The 17,493-nt window shown below is 54.3% G+C and overlaps 1 protein-coding gene across 1 annotated transcript; it reads left to right on the plus strand.

The window, feature by feature from the left end:
• Positions 1–884: 884 nt before the first annotated feature.
• Positions 885–1,529, plus strand: LOC139255945 (proteoglycan 4-like). The gene has a single exon (XM_070874055.1). It carries the CDS (start codon positions 885–887, stop codon positions 1,527–1,529), a length of 645 nt encoding a protein of 214 aa, XP_070730156.1.
• The last annotated feature ends 15,964 nt before the right edge of the window (positions 1,530–17,493 follow it).

Genomic DNA, 17,493 nt, shown 5'->3' on the forward strand with positions numbered 1-17,493 from the left:
CTGAGACTCCAGACTGGGCAACATCTGAGGATCCAGACCGGGCAAAGTCTGAGGATCCAGACTGGGGAATGTCTGAGGATCCAGACTGGGCAACGTCTGAGGAACCAGACGAGACAATGTCTGAGGATCCAAGCTGGGCAACGTCCGAGGATCCAGACTGGGCAACGTCTGTGGCTCCAGACAGGTAAACGTCTGAGGCTTCAGCCTGGGCAATGACTGAGGCTCCAGACTGGGCAATGTCTGAGGATCCAGACTCGGCAATGTCTGAGGATCCAGACTATGGAAAGTCTGAGGATCCAGACTGGGCAAGGTCTAAATATCCAGACCGGGCAACGTCTGAGGATGCAGACTGGGGAAAGTCTGAGGATCCAGACTGGGCAATGACTAAGGATCCAGACTGGGCAACATCTGAGGATCCAGACTGGGCAATGTCTGAGACTCCAGACTCGGCAATGTCTGAGAATCCAGACTGGGCAACGTCTGAGACTCCAGATTGGGCAACGTCTGAGGATTCAAACTGGGTAATGTCTGAGGATCCAGACTGGACAATGTCTGAGGATCCAGATTGGGCAACATCTGAGGATTCAGACTGGGCAACGTCTGAGGACCCAGACTGAGGAAAGTCTGAGGATCCAGACTGGGCAATGTTTGAGATTCCAGACTGGGCAACATCTGAGGATCCAGACTGGGCAAAGTCTGAGGATCCAGATTCGGGAATGTCTGAGGATCCAGACTGGGCAACGTCTGAGGAACCAGACGAGGCAATGTCTGAGGATCCAAGCTGGGCAACGTCCGAGGATCCAGACTGGGCAACGTCTGTGGCTCCAGACAGGTAAACGTCTGAGGCTTCAGACTGGGCAATGACTGAGGCTCCAGACTGGGCAATGTCTGAGGATCCAGACTGGGCAACGTCTGAGGATCGAGACTCGGGAAAGTCTGAGGATCCAGACTGGTCAAGGTCTAAATATCCAGACCGGGCAACGTCTGAGGATGCAGACTGGGGAAAGTCTGAGGATCCAGACTGGGGAAAGTCTGAGGATCCAGACAGGGCAACGTCTGAATCTCCAGACTGGGCAACGTCTGAGACTCCAGACTGGGCAATGTCTGAGGATCCAGACTGGGCAACATCTGAGGATCCAGACTGGGCAATGCCTGAGACCCCAGACTCGGCAATGTCTGAGAATCCAGACTGGGCAAAGTCTGAGACTCCAGATTGGGCAACGTCTGAGGATTCAGACTGGGTAATGTCTGAGGATCCAGACTGGACAATGTCTAAGGATCCAGATTGGGAAACATCTGAGGATCCAGACTGGGCAAGGTCTAAAGATCCATACTGGGCAACAACTGAGGATCAAGACTGGGCAAAGTGTGAGGATCCAGACTGGGGAAAATCTGAGGATCCAGACTGGGCAACGTCTGAGGATCCAGACTGGGCAACGTCTGAGGATCCAGACTGGGCAAGGTCTAAAGATCCAGAGCGGGCAACATCTGAGGATCCAGACTGCGAAACGTCTGAGGGTCCAGACTAGGGAAAGTCTGAGGATCTAGACTGGGCAACGTCTGAGGATCCAGATTGGGCAACGTCTGAGGGTCCAGACTGGGTAACGTCTGAGGATCCAGACTGGGCAACGTCTGAGCATCCAGATTCGGCAAAGTCTGAGGATCCAGACTGCGGAAAGTCTGAGGATCCAGATTGAACAATGTCTGAGGATCCAGATTGGGAAAAGGCTGAGGATCCCGACTGGGAAAAGTCTGAGGATCCAGACTGGGGAAAGTCTGAGGATCCAGACTGAACAATGTATGAGGATCCAGATTGGGAAAAGGCTGAGGATCGAGACTGGGCAATGTCTGACAATGCAGACTGGGCAACGTCTGAGGATCCAGATTGGGCAACGTCTGAGGATCCAGACTGGGCAATGTCTGAGGATCCAAACTCGGCAACGTCTGAGGATCCAGACTGGGCAAAGTCTGAGGATCTGGACTGGGGAATGTCTGAGGATCCAGACTGGGAAACGTCTGAGGATGCAGACTGGGAAACGTCTGAGGATCCAGACAGGGCAAGGTCTAAAGATCCATACTGGGCAACATCTGAGGAACCAGACTGGGCAAAGTCAGAGTCTAGACACGGGAAATTTTGAGGATCCACACTGGGCAAAGTCTGATGATCCAGACTGGGCAACGTCTGTGGATTCAGACTGGGCAACGTCTGAGGATCCAGACTGGGCAATGTATGAGGATCCAGACTGGGCAAAGTCTGAGGATCCAGACTGGGCAACGTCTGTGTATTCAGACTGGGCAGCGTGTGCAGATCCAGACTGAGCAACACCTGAGCATCCAGACTCGGCAACATCTGAGGATTCAGACTGGGAAAAGTCTGAGAATCCAGACTGGGCAATGTCTAAAGATCCAGACCGGGCAACATCTGAGGATCCAGACTGGGCAAAGTCTGAGGATACAGACTGCGGAAAGTCTGAGGATCCAGATTGAACAATGTCTGAGGATCCAGATTGGGAAAAGGCTGAGGATCCCGACTGGGAAAAGTCTGAGGATCCAGACTGGGGAAAGTCTGAGGATCCAGACTGAACAATGTATGAGGATCCAGATTGGGAAAAGGCTGAGGATCGAGACTGGGCAATGTCTGACGATGCAGACTGGGCAACGTCTGAGGATCCAGATTGGGCAACGTCTGAGGATCCAGACTGGGCAATGTCTGAGGATCCAAACTCGGCAACGTCTGAGGATCCAGACTGGGCAAAGTCTGAGGATCTGGAATGGGGAATGTCTGAGGATCCAGACTGGGAAACGTCTGGAGATGCAGACTGGGCAACGTCTGAGGATCCAGACAGGGCAAGGTCTAAAGATCCATACCGGGCAACATCTGAGGAACCAGACTGGGCAAAGTCAGAGTCTAGACACGGGAAATATTGAGGATCCACACTGGGCAAAGTCTGATGATCCAGACTGGGCACGTCTGTGGATCCAGATTGGGCAACGTCTGAGGATCCAGACTGGGCAATGTCTGAGGATCCAAACTCGGCAACGTCTGAGGATCCAGACTGGGCAAAGTCTGAGGATCTGGACTGGGGAATGTCTGAGGATCCAGACTGGGAAACGTCTGAGGATGCAGACTGGGAAACGTCTGAGGATCCAGACAGGGCAAGGTCTAAAGATCCATACCGGGCAACATCTGAGGAACCAGACTGGGCAAAGTCAGAGTCTAGACACGGGAAATTTTGAGGATCCACACTGGGCAAAGTCTGATGATCCAGACTGGGCAACGTCTGTGGATTCAGACTGGGCAACGTCTGAGGATCCAGACTGGGCAATATATGAGGATCCAGACTGGGCAAAGTCTGAGGATCCAGACTGGGCAACGTCTGTGTATTCAGACTGGGCAGCGTGTGCAGATCCAGACTGAGCAACACCTGAGCATCCAGACTCGGCAACATCTAAGGATCCAGACTGGGAAAAGTCTGAGAATCCAAACTGGGCAATGTCTAAAGATCCAGACCGGGCAACATCTGAGGATCCAGACTGGGCAAAGTCTGAGGATCCAGACTGCGGAAATTCTGAGGATCCAGATTGAACAATGTCTGAGGATCCAGATTGGGAAAAGGCTGAGGATCCCGACTGGGAAAAGTCTGAGGATCCAGACTGGGGAAAGTCTGAGGATCCAGACTGAACAATGTATGAGGATCCAGATTGGGAAAAGGCTGAGGATCGAGACTGGGCAATGTCTGACGATGCAGACTGGGCAACGTCTGAGGATCCAGATTGGGCAACGTCTGAGGATCCAGACTGGGCAAAGTCTGAGGATCCAAACTCGGCAACGTCTGAGGATCCAGACTGGGCAAAGTCTGAGGATCTGGACTGGGGAATGTCTGAGGATCCAGACTGGGAAACGTCTGGAGATGCAGACTGGGCAACGTCTGAGGATCCAGACAGGGCAAGGTCTAAAGATCCATACCGGGCAACATCTGAGGAACCAGACTGGGCAAAGTCAGAGTCTAGACACGGGAAATATTGAGGATCCACACTGGGCAAAGTCTGATGATCCAGACTGGGCACGTCTGTGGATTCAGACTGGGCAACGTCTGAGGATCCAGACTGGGCAACGTCTGAGGATCCAGACTGGGCAAAGTCTGAGGATCCAGACTGGGCAACGTCTGTGTATTCAGACTGGGCAATGTCTGAGGATCCAGACTCGGCAACGTCTGAGGATCCAGAATGGGCAACGTCTGAGGATCCAGACTGGGCAATGTCTGAGAATCCAGACTGGGCAAAGTGTGCAGATCCAGACTGAGCAACACCTGAGCATCCAGACTCGGCAACATCTGAGGATCCAGACTGGGAAAAGTCTGAGAATCCAGACTGGGCAATGTCTAAAGATCCAGACCGGGCAACATCTGAGGATCCAGACTGGGCAACGTCTGAGGATGCAGACTGGGGAAGTCTGAGGATCCAGACTGGGCATGTCTGAGGATCCAGACTGGGCAACATCTGAGACTCCAGTCTGGGCAACGTCTGAGACTCCAGACTGGGCAATGTCTGAGGATGCAGACTGGGCAACATCTGAGGATCCAGATTGGGCAACGTCTGAGGATCCAGACTGGGCAACGTCTGAGGATGCAGACTGGGGAAAGTCTGAGGATCCAGACTGGGCAATGTCTAAAGATCCAGACCGGGCAACATCTGAGGATCCAGACTGGGCAACGTCTGAGACTCCAGACTGGGCAATGTCTGAGGATCCAGACTGGGCAATGTCTGAGAATCCAGATTGGGCAACGTCTGAGGATCCAGACTGGGCAACGTATGAGGATCCAGACTGGGCAAAGTCTGAGGATCCAGACTGGGCAACGTCTGAAGATCCAGACTGGGCAATGTCTGAGGATCCAGACTCGGCAATGTCTGAGGATCCAGACTGGCCACGTCTGAGGATCCAGACAGGGCAAGGTCTAAAGATCCATTCCGGGCAACATCTGAGGATCCAGACTGGGCAAAGTCAGAGTCCAGACTCGGGAAATTTTGAGGATCCAGACTGGGCAACGTCAGAGGATCCAAACTGGGCAACATCTGAGGATTGAGAAAGGGAAAAGTCTGAGGATCCAGACTGGGCAATGTCTGAGACTCCAGACTGGGCAACGCCTGAGACTCCAGACTGGGCAACGTCTGAGGATTCAGACTGGGCAATGTCTGAGGATCCAGACTGAGCAACATCTGAGGATCCAGACTGTGCAAGGTCTGAGGATCGAGACTGGACAATGTCTGAGGATCGAGGCTGGGCAAAGTCTGAGGATCCAGACTGGGCAACGTCTGAGGATCCAGACTGGGCAACGTCTGAGGATCCAGACTGGGCAACGTCGGAGGATCCAGATTGGGCAACGTCTGAGGCTCCAGTCTGGACAACGTCTGAGGAGCCAGCCTGGGCAACGTCTGAGGATCCAGACTGGCGAATGTCTGAGGGTCCAGGCTGGGCAAAGACAGACGATCCAGACTGGGCAAGGTTTAAAGATCCAGAACGGGCAACATCTGAAGATCCAGACTGGGAAACGTCTGAGGATGCAGACTGGGGAAAGTCTGAGGATCCAGACTGGGCAACGTCTGAGACTCCAGACTGGGCAACGTCTGAGACTCCAGCCTGGGCAATGTCTGAGAATACAGACTGGGCAACATCTGAGGATCCAGACTGGGCAACGTCTGAGGATCCAGACTGAGCAATGTCTGAGGATCCTGACTGGGCAACATCTGAGGATCCAGACTGGGCAATGTCTGAGGATCCAGACTGGGCAACGTCTGAGGCTCCAGACTGGGCAACGTTTGAGGAGCCAGACTGGGCAACATCTGACGATCCAGACTGGGCAACGTCTGAGGCTCCAGACTGGGCAACGTCTAAGGCTTCAGACTGGGCAATGTCTTAGGCTCCAGACTGGGCAACGTCTGAGGATCCAGCCTGGGGAAAGTCTGAGGATCCAGACTGGGGATAGCCTGAGGATCCAGACTGGGCAAGGTCTAAATATCCAGACCGGGTAACATTTGAGGATCCAGACTGGGCAACGTCTGAGGATGCAGACTTGGGAAAGTCTGAGGATCAGGACTGGGCAACGTCTGAGGATCCAGACTGGGCAATATCTGAGGATCCAGACTGGGCAATGTCTGAGGATCCAGACTGGGCAAGGTCGAAAGATCCATACCGGGCAACATCTGAGGATCCAGACTGGGCAAAGTCTGAGGATCCAGACTGGGGAAAGTCTGAGGATACAGACTGGGCAACGTCTGTGGATCCCGACTGGGTAACGACTGAAGATCCAGACTGGGCAACGTCTGAGGCTCCAGACTGGGCAACATTTGAGGATCCAGACTGGGCAACGTCTGAGGATTCAGACTGGGCAATGTCTGAGGATCCAGACTGGGCAACGTCTGAGGACCCAGACTGGGGAAAGTCTGAGGATCCAGACTAGGCAACGTCTGAGACTCCAGACTGGGCAACGTCTGAGACTCCAGACCGGGCAAAGTCTGAGACTCCAGATTGGGGAATGTCTGAGGAATCAGACTGGGCAAAGTCTGAGGATCCAGACTGGGCAACGTCTGAGGATCCAGAGCGGGCAATGTCTGAGGATTCAGACTGGGTAATGTCTGAGGATCCAGACTGGACAATGTCTGAGGATCCAGATTGGGAAACATCTGAGGATCCAGACTGGGCAAGGTCTAAAGATCCATACTGGGCAACAACTGAGGATCAAGACTGGGCAAAGTGTGAGGATCCAGACTGGGGGAAATCTGAGGATCCAGACTGGGCAACGTCTGAGGATCCAGACTGGGCAACGTCTGAGGATCCAGACTGGGCAAGGTCTAAAGATCCAGAGCGGGCAACATCTGAGGATCCAGACTGCGAAACGTCTGAGGGTCCAGACGAGGGAAAGTCTGAGGATCTAGACTGGGCAACGTCTGAGGATTCAGATTGGGCAACGTCTGAGGGTCCAGACTGGTAACGACTGAGGATCCAGACTGGGCAACGTCTGAGCATCCAGATTCGGCAAAGTCTGATGATCCAGACTGCGGAAAGTCTGAGGATCCAGATTGAACAATGTCTGAGGATCCAGATTGGGAAAAGGCTGAGGATCCCGACTGGGAAAAGTCTGAGGATCCAGACTGGGGAAAGTCTGAGGATCCAGACTGAACAATGTATGAGGATCCAGATTGGGAAAAGGCTGAGGATCGAGACTGGGCAATGTCTGAGGATCCAGATTGGGCAACGTCTGAGGATCCAGACTGGGCAATGTCTGAGGATCCAAACTCGGCAACGTCTGAGGATCCAGACTGGGCAAAGTCTGAGGATCTGGACTGGGGAATGTCTGAGGATCCAGACTGGGAAACGTCTGAGGATGCAGACAGGGCAACGTCTGAGGATCCAGACAGGGCAAGGTCTAAAGATCCATACCGGGCAACATCTGAGGAACCAGACTGGGCAAAGTCAGAGTCTAGACACGGGAAATTTTGAGGATCCACACTGGGCAAAGTCTGATGATCCAGACTGGGCAACGTCTGTGGATTCAGACTGGGCAACGACTGAGGATCCAGACTGGGCAACATATGAGGATCCACACTGGGCAAAGTCTGATGATCCAGACTGGGCAACGTCTGAGGATCCAGAATGGGCAACGTCTGATGATCCAGACTGGGCAATGTCTGAGAATCCAGACTGGGCAAAGTGTGCAGATCCAGACTGAGCAACACCTGAGCATCCAGACTCGGCAACATCTGAGGATCCAGACTGGGAAAAGTCTGAGAATCCAGACTGGGCAATGTCTAAAGATCCAGACCAGGCAACATCTGAGGATCCAGACTGGGCAACGTCTGAGGATGCAGACTGGGGAAAGTCTGAGGATCCAGACTGGGCATGTCTGAAGATCCAGACTGGGCAACGTCTGAGACTCCAGTCTGGGCAACGTCTGAGACTCCAGACTGGGCAATGTCTGAGGATGCAGACTGGGCAACATCTGTGGATCCAGATTGGGCAACGTCTGAGGATCCAGACTGGGCAACGTCTGAGGATGCAGACTGGGGAAAGTCTGAGGATCCAGACTGGGCAAGTCTGAGGATCCAGACTGGGCAATGTCTGAGACTCCAGTCTGGGCAACGTCTGAGACTCCAGACTGGGCAATGTCTGAGGATCCAGACTGGGCAATGTCTGAGAATCCAGATTGGGCAACGACTGAGGATCCAGACTGGGCAACGTATGAGGATCCAGACTGGGCAAAGTCTGAGGATCCAGACTGGGCAACGTCTGTGGATTCAGACTGGGCAACGTCTGAGGATCCAGACTGGGCAACGTATGAGGATCCAGACTGGGCAAAGTCTGAGGATCCAGACTGGGCAACGTCTGTGGATTCAGACTGGGCAATGTCTGAGGATCCAGACTGGCCACGTCTGAGGATCCAGACAGGGCAAGGTCTAAAGATCCATTCCGTGCAACATCTGAGGATCCAGACTGGGCAAAGTCAGAGTCCAGACTCGGGAAATTTTGAGGATCCAGACTGGGCAACGTCAGAGGATCCAAACTGGGCAACATCTGAGGATTGAGAAAGGGAAAAGTCTGAGGATCCAGCCTGGGCAACGTCTGAGGATCCAGACTGGGCAACGTCTGAGGATCCAGACTGGGCAACGTCGGAGGATCCAGATTGGGCAACGTCTGAGGCTCCAGACTGGGCAACGTCTGAGGAGCCAGCCTGGGCAACGTCTGAGGATCCAGACTGGCGAATGTCTGAGGGTCCAGGCTGGGCAAAGACAGACGATCCAGACTGGGCAAGGTTTAAAGATCCAGAACGGGCAACATCTGAAGATCCAGACTGGGAAACGTCTGAGGATGCAGACTGGGGAAATTTTGAGGATCCACACTGGGCAAAGTCTGATGATCCAGACTGGGCAACGTCTGTGGATTCAGACTGGGCAACGACTGAGGATCCAGACTGGGCAACATATGAGGATCCACACTGGGCAAAGTCTGATGATCCAGACTGGGCAACGTCTGAGGATCCAGAATGGGCAACGTCTGATGATCCAGACTGGGCAATGTCTGAGAATCCAGACTGGGCAAAGTGTGCAGATCCAGACTGAGCAACACCTGAGCATCCAGACTCGGCAACATCTGAGGATCCAGACTGGGAAAAGTCTGAGAATCCAGACTGGGCAATGTCTAAAGATCCAGACCGGGCAACATCTGAGGATCCAGACTGGGCAACGTCTGAGGATGCAGACTGGGGAAAGTCTGAGGATCCAGACTGGGCATGTCTGAGGATCCAGACTGGGCAACGTCTGAGACTCCAGTCTGGGCAACGTCTGAGACTCCAGACTGGGCAATGTCTGAGGATGCAGACTGGGCAACATCTGTGGATCCAGATTAGGCAACGTCTGAGGATCCAGACTGGGCAACGTCTGAGGATGCAGACTGGGGAAAGTCTGAGGATCCAGACTGGGCAAGTCTGAGGATCCAGACTGGGCAATGTCTGAGACTCCAGTCTGGGCAACGTCTGAGACTCCAGACTGGGCAATGTCTGAGGATCCAGACTGGGCAATGTCTGAGAATCCAGATTGGGCAACGACTGAGGATCCAGACTGGGCAACGTATGAGGATCCAAACTGGGCAAAGTCTGAGGATCCAGACTGGGCAACGTCTGTGGATTCAGACTGGGCAACGTCTGAGGATCCAGACTGGGCAACGTATGAGGATCCAGACTGGGCAAAGTCTGAGGATCCAGACTGGGCAACGTCTGTGGATTCAGACTGGGCAATGTCTGAGGATCCAGACTGGCCACGTCTGAGGATCCAGACAGGGCAAGGTCTAAAGATCCATTCCGTGCAACATCTGAGGATCCAGACTGGGCAAAGTCAGAGTCCAGACTCGGGAAATTTTGAGGATCCAGACTGGGCAACGTCAGAGGATCCAAACTGGGCAACATCTGAGGATTGAGAAAGGGAAAAGTCTGAGGATCCAGACGGGGCAATGTCTGAGACTCCAGACTGGGCAACGTCTGAGACTCCAGACTGGGCAACGTCTGAGGATTCAGACTGGGCAATGTCTGAGGATCCAGACTGAGCAACATCTGAGGATCCAGACTGTGCAAGGTCTGAGGATCGAGACTGGACAATGTCTGAGGATCGAGGCTGGGCAAAGTCTGAGGATCCAGACTGGGCAACGTCTGAGGATCCAGACTGGGCAACGTCTGAGGATCCAGACTGGGCAACGTCGGAGGATCCAGATTGGGCAACGTCTGAGGCTCCAGACTGGGCAACGTCTGAGGAGCCAGCCTGGGCAACGTCTGAGGATCCAGACTGGCGAATGTCTGAGGGTCCAGGCTGGGCAAAGACAGACGATCCAGACTGGGCAAGGTTTAAAGATCCAGAACGGGCAACATCTGAAGATCCAGACTGGGAAACGTCTGAGGATGCAGACTGGGGAAAGTCTGAGGATCCAGACTGGGCAAAGTCTGAGACTCCAGACTGGGCAACGTCTGAGACTCCAGCCTGGGCAATGTCTGAGGATACAGACTGGGCAACATCTGAGGATCCAGACTGGGCAACGTCTGAGGATCCAGACTGAGCAATGTCTGAGGATCCTGACTGGGCAACATCTGAGGATCCAGACTGGGCAATGTCTGAGGATCCAGACTGGGCAACGTCTGAGGCTCCAGACTGGGCAACGTTTGAGGAGCCAGACTGGGCAACATCTGAGGATCCAGACTGGGCAACGTCTGAGGCTCCAGACTGGGCAACGTCTAAGGCTTCAGACTGGGCAATGTCTTAGGCTCCAGACTGGGCAACGTCTGAGGATCCAGCCTGGGGAAAGTCTGAGGATCCAGACTGGGGAAAGCCTGAGGATCCACCCTGGGCAAGGTTTAAAGATCCAGAACGGGCAACATCTGAAGATCCAGACTGGGAAACGTCTGAGGATGCAGACTGGGGAAAGTCTGAGGATCCAGACTGGGCAACGTCTGAGACTCCAGACTGGGCAACGTCTGAGACTCCAGCCTGGGCAATGTCTGAGGATACAGACTGGGCAACATCTGAGGATCCAGACTGGGCAACGTCTGGGGATCCAGACTGAGCAATGTCTGAGGATCCTGACTGGGCAACATCTGAGGATCCAGACTGGGCAATGTCTGAGGATCCAGACTGGGCAACGTCTGAGGCTCCAGACTGGGCAACGTTTGAGGAGCCAGACTGGGCAACATCTGAGGATCCAGACTGGGCAACGTCTGAGGCTCCAGACTGGGCAACGTCTAAGGCTTCAGACTGGGCAATGTCTTAGGCTCCAGACTGGGCAACGTCTGAGGATCCAGCCTGGGGAAAGTCTGAGGATCCAGACTGGGGAAAGCCTGAGGATCCAGACTGGGCAAGGTCTAAAGATCCAGACCGGGCAACATTTGAGGATCCAGACTGGGCAACGTCTGAGGATGCAGACTTGGGAAAGTCTGAGGATCCGGACTGGGCAACGTCTGAGGATCCAGACTGGGCAATGTCTGAGGATCCAGACTGGGCAATGTCTGAGGATCCAGACTGGGCAAGGTCGAATGATCCATACCGGGCAACATCTGAGGATCCAGACTGGGCAAAGTCTGAGGATCCAGACTGGGCAAAGTCTCAGGATTCAGACTGGGCAACGTCTGTGGATCCCGACTGGGTAACGACTGAAGATCCAGACTGGGCAACGTTTGAAGCTCCAGACTGGCCAATGTCTGAGGATCCAGACTGGGAAAAGTCTGAGAATCCAGACTGGGCAACGTCTGAGGCTCCAGACTGGGCAACATTTGAGGATCCAGACTGTGCAACGTCTGAGGATCCAGACTGGGCAACGTCTGAGGATCCAGACTGGGCAAGGTCGAAAGATCCATACCGGGCAACATCTGAGGATCCAGACTGGGCAAAGTCTGAGGATTCAGACTGGGCAACGTCTGAGGATCCCGACTGGGTAACGACTGAAGATCCAGACTGGGCAACGTTTGAAGCTCCAGACTGGGCAATGTCTGAGGATCCAGACTGGGCAACGTCTGAGGATCCAGACTGGGCAATGTCTGAGGATGCAGACTGGGCAACATCTGTGGATCCAGATTGGGCAACGTCTGAGGATCCAGACTGGGCAACGTCTGAGGATGCAGACTGGGGAAAGTCTGAGGATCCAGACTGGGCAAGTCTGAGGATCCAGACTGGGCAATGTCTGAGACTCCAGTCTGGGCAACGTCTGAGACTCCAGACTGGGCAATGTCTGAGGATCCAGACTGGGCAATGTCTGAGAATCCAGATTGGGCAACGTCTGAGGATCCAGACTGGGCAACGTATGAGGATCCAGACTGGGCAAAGTCTGAGGATCCAGACTGGGCAACGTCTGTGGATTCAGACTGGGCAACGTCTGAGGATCCAGACTGGGCAACGTATGAGGATCCAGACTGGGCAAAGTCTAAAGATCCATTCCGGGCAACATCTGAGGATCCAGACTGGGCAAAGTCAGAGTCCAGACTCGGGAAATTTTGAGGATCCAGACTGGGCAACGTCAGAGGATCCAAACTGGGCAACATCTGAGGATTGAGAAAGGGAAAAGTCTGAGGATCCAGACTGGGCAATGTCTGAGACTCCAGACTGGGCAACGTCTGAGACTCCAGACTGGGCAACGTCTGAGGATTCAGACTGGGCAATGTCTGAGGATCCAGACTGAGCAACATCTGAGGATCCAGACTGTGCAAGGTCTGAGGATCGAGACTGGACAATGTCTGAGGATCGAGGCTGGGCAAAGTCTGAGGATCCAGACTGGGCAACGTCTGAGGACCAAACTGGGCAACGTCTGAGGATCCAGACTGGGCAACTTCGGAGGATCCAGATTGGGCAACGTCTGAGGCTCCAGACTGGGCAACGTCTGAGGAGCCAGCCTGGGCAACGTCTGATGATCCAGACTGGCGAATGTCTGAGGGTCCAGGCTGGGCAAAGACAGACGATCCAGACTGGGCAAGGTTTAAAGATCCAGAACGGGCAACATCTGAAGATCCAGACTGGGAAACGTCTGAGGATGCAGACTGGGGAAAGTCTGAGGATCCAGACTGGGCAACGTCTGAGACTCCAGACTGGGCAACGTCTGAGACTCCAGCCTGGGCAATGTCTGAGGATACAGACTGGGCAACATCTGAGGATCCAGACTGGGCAACGTCTGAGGATCCAGACTGAGCAATGTCTGAGGATCCTGACTGGGCAACATCTGAGGATCCAGACTGGGCAATGTCTGAGGATCCAGACTGGGCAACGTCTGAGGCTCCAGACTGGGCAACGTTTGAGGAGCCAGACTGGGCAACATCTGAGGATCCAGACTGGGCAACATCTGAGGCTCCAGACTGGGCAACGTCTAAGGCTTCAGACTGGGCAATGTCTTAGGCTCCAGACTGGGCAACGTCTGAGGATCCAGCCTGGGGAAAGTCTGAGGATCCAGACTGGGGAAAGCCTGAGGATCCAGACTGGGCAAGGTCTAAAGATCCAGACCGGGCAACATTTGAGGATCCAGACTGGGCAACGTCTGAGGATGCAGACTTGGGAAAGTCTGAGGATCCGGACTGGGCAACGTCTGAGGATCCAGACTGGGCAATGTCTGAGGATCCAGACTGGGCAATGTCTGAGGATCCAGACTGGGCAAGGTCGAAAGATCCATACCGGGCAACATCTGAGGATCCAGACTGGGCAAAGTCTGAGGATCCAGACTGGGCAAAGTCTGAGGATTCAGACTGGGCAACGTCTGTGGATCCCGACTGGGTAACGACTGAAGATCCAGACTGGGCAACGTTTGAAGCTCCAGACTGGGCAATGTCTGAGGATCCAGACTGGGAAAAGTCTGAGAATCCAGACTGGGCAACGTCTCAGGCTCCAGACTGGGCAACATTTGAGGATCCAGACTGTGCAACGTCTGAGGATCCAGACTGGGCAACGTCTGAGGATCCAGACTGGGCAATGTCTGAGGATCCAGACTGGGCAATGTCTGAGGATGCAGACTGGGCAACATCTGTGGATCCAGATTGGGCAACGTCTGAGGATCCAGACTGGGCAACGTCTGAGACTCCAGACTGGGCAATGCCTGAGGATCCAGACTGGGCAATGTCTGAGAATCCAGATTGGGCAACGTCTGAGGATCCAGACTGGGCAACGTATGAGGATCCAGACTGGGCAAAGTCTGAGGATCCAGACTGGGCAACGTCTGTGGATTCAGACTGGGCAACGTCTGAGGATCCAGACTGGGCAACGTATGAGGATCCAGACTGGGCAAAGTCTGAGGATCCAGACTGGGCAACGTCTGTGGATTCAGACTGGGCAATGTCTGAGGATCCAGACTCGGCAATGTCTGAGGATCCAGACTGGCCACGTCTGAGGATCCAGACAGGGCAAGGTCTAAAGATCCATTCCGGGCAACATCTGAGGATCCAGACTGGGCAAAGTCAGAGTCCAGACTCGGGAAATTTTGAGGATCCAGACTGGGCAACGTCAGAGGATCCAAACTGGGCAACATCTGAGGATTGAGAAAGGGAAAAGTCTGAGGATCCAGACTGGGCAATGTCTGAGACTCCAGACTGGGCAACGTCTGAGGATTCAGACTGGGGAATGTCTGAGGATCCAGACTGAGCAACATCTGAGGATCCAGACTGTGCAAGGTCTGAGGATCGAGACTGGACAATGTCTGAGGATCGAGGCTGGGCAAAGTCTGAGGATCCAGACTGGGCAACGTCTGAGGGCCAAACTGGGCAACGTCTGAGGATCCAGACTGGGCAACGTCGGAGGATCCAGATTGGGCAACGTCTGAGGCTCCAGACTGGGCAACGTCTGAGGAGCCAGCCTGGGCAACGTCTGAGGATCCAGACTGGCGAATGTCTGAGGGTCCAGGCTGGGCAAAGACAGACGATCCAGACTGGGCAAGGTTTAAAGATCCAGAACGGGCAACATCTGAAGATCCAGACTGGGAAACGTCTGAGGATGCAGACTGGGGAAAGTCTGAGGATCCAGACTGGGCAACGTCTGAGACTCCAGACTGGGCAACGTCTGAGACTCCAGCCTGGGCAATGTCTGAGGATACAGACTGGGCAACATCTGAGGATCCAGACTGGGCAACGTCTGAGGATCCAGACTGAGCAATGTCTGAGGATCCTGACTGGGCAACATCTGAGGATCCAGACTGGGCAATGTCTGAGGATCCAGACTGGGCAACGTCTGAGGCTCCAGACTGGGCAACGTTTGAGGAGCCAGACTGGGCAACATCTGAGGATCCAGACTGGGCAACGTCTGAGGCTCCAGACTGGGCAACGTCTAAGGCTTCAGACTGGGCAATGTCTTAGGCTCCAGACTGGGCAACGTCTGAGGATCCAGCCTGGGGAAAGTCTGAGGATCCAGACTGGGGAAAGCCTGAGGATCCAGACTGGGCAAGGTCTAAAGATCCAGACCGGGCAACATTTGAGGATCCAGACTGGGCAACGTCTGAGGATGCAGACTTGGGAAAGTCTGAGGATCCGGACTGGGCAACGTCTGAGGATCCAGACTGGGCAATGTCTGAGGATCCAGACTGGGCAAAGTCTGAGGAATCAGACTGGGCAACGTCTGTGGATCCCGACTGTGTAACGACTGAAGATCCAGACTGGGCAACGTTTGAAGCTCCAGACTGGGCAATGTCTGAGGATCCAGACTGGGAAAAGTCTGAGAATCCAGACTGGGCAACGTCTGAGGCTCCTGACTGGGCAACATTTGAGGATCCAGACTGTGCAACGTCTGAGGATCCAGACTGGGCAACGTCTGAGGATCCAGACTGGGCAAGGTCGAAATATCCATACCGGGCAACATCTGAGGATCCAGACTGGGGAAAGTCTGAGGATTCAGACTGGGCAACGTCTGAGGATCCCGACTGGGTAACGACTGAAGATCCAGACTGGGCAATGTCTGAGGATCCAGACTGGGCAACGTCTGAGGATCCAGACTGGGCAATGTCTGAGGATCCAGACTGGGCAACGTCTGAGGATCCAGACTGGGTAACGTCTGAGGATCCAGACTGGGCAAAGTCTGAGGATCCAGACTGGGCAATGTCTGAGGATCCAGACTGGGCAATGTCTGAGGATCCAGACTGGGCTACGTCTGAGGATCCAGACTGGGCAACATCTGAGGATCCAGACTGGGCAATGTCTGAGGCTCCGGACTGGGCAACGTCTCAGGATCCAGCCTGGGCAACGTCTGAGGATCCCGACTGGGTAACGACTGAAGATCCAGACTGGGCAACGTTTGAAGCTCCAGACTGGGCAATGTCTGAGGATCCAGACTGGGCAACGTCTGAGGATCCAGACTGGGCAATGTCTGAGGATCCAGACTGGACAACGTCTGAGGATCCAGACTGGGCAACGTCTGAGGATTCAGACTGGGCAATGTCTGAGGATCCAGACTGGGCAACGTCTGAGGACCCAGACTGGGGAAAGTCTGAGGATCCAGACTGGGCAACGTCTGAGACTCCAGACTGGGCAACGTCTGAGACTCCAGACCGGGCAAAGTCTGAGACTCCAGATTGGGGAATGTCTGAGGAATCAGACTGGGCAACGTCTGAGGAACCAGACTAGGCAATGTCTGAGGGTCCAGACTGGGCAACGTCCGAGGATCCAGACTGGGCAACGTCTGTGGCTCCAGACAGGTAAACGTCTGAGGCTTCAGACTGGGCAACGACTGAGGCACCAGACTGGGCAATGTCTGAGGATCCAGACTCGGCAATGTCTGAGGATCCAGACTGGGCAAGGTCTAAATATCCAGACCGGGCAACGTCTGAGGATGCAGACTGGGGAAAGTCTGAGGATCCAGAATGGGGAATGTCTGAGACTCCAGACTGGGCAACGTCTGAGACTCCAGACTGGGCAACGTCTGAGGATCCAGACCGGGCAACATCTGAGGATCCAAACTGGGCAAGGTCGGCGGATCCAGACTGGGCAATGTCTGAGGCTCCAGACTGGGCAACGTCTGAGGCTCCAGACTGGGCACTGTCTGAGGCTCCGGACTGGGCAACGTCTCAGGATCCAGACTGGGCAAGGTCGGAGGATCCAGACTGGGCAAAGTCTGAGGATCCAGACTGGGGCAAGCCTGAGGATCCTGACTGGGCAACGTCTGAGGATCCAGACTGGGCAACGTCTGAGGATCCAGACTGGGCAAGGTCGGAGGATCCAGACTGGGCAATGTCTGAGGCTCCAGACTGGGCAACGTCTGTGGCTCCAGACAGGTAAACATCTGAGGCTTCAGACTGTGCAACGACTGAGGCTCCAGACTGGGCAATGTCTGAGGCTCCGGACTGGGAAACGTCTCAGGATCCAGCCTGGGCAATGTCTGAGGATACAGACTGGGCAACATCTGAGGATCCAGACTGGGCAACGTCTGAGGATCCAGACTGAGCAATGTCTGAGGATCCTGACTGGGCAACATCTGAGGATCCAGACTGGGCAATGTCTGAGGATC

The sequence above is a fragment of the Pristiophorus japonicus genome, chromosome 3 (assembly GCF_044704955.1).
Source record: "Pristiophorus japonicus isolate sPriJap1 chromosome 3, sPriJap1.hap1, whole genome shotgun sequence".
Taxonomy (NCBI): domain Eukaryota; kingdom Metazoa; phylum Chordata; class Chondrichthyes; family Pristiophoridae; genus Pristiophorus; species Pristiophorus japonicus.

Excerpts from the sequence above, each read along its gene's own strand:
- LOC139255945 (XM_070874055.1), top strand. The coding sequence starts at position 885 with ATGTCTGAGGATCCAGACTGGGCAACGTCTGAGGATCGAGACTCGGGA.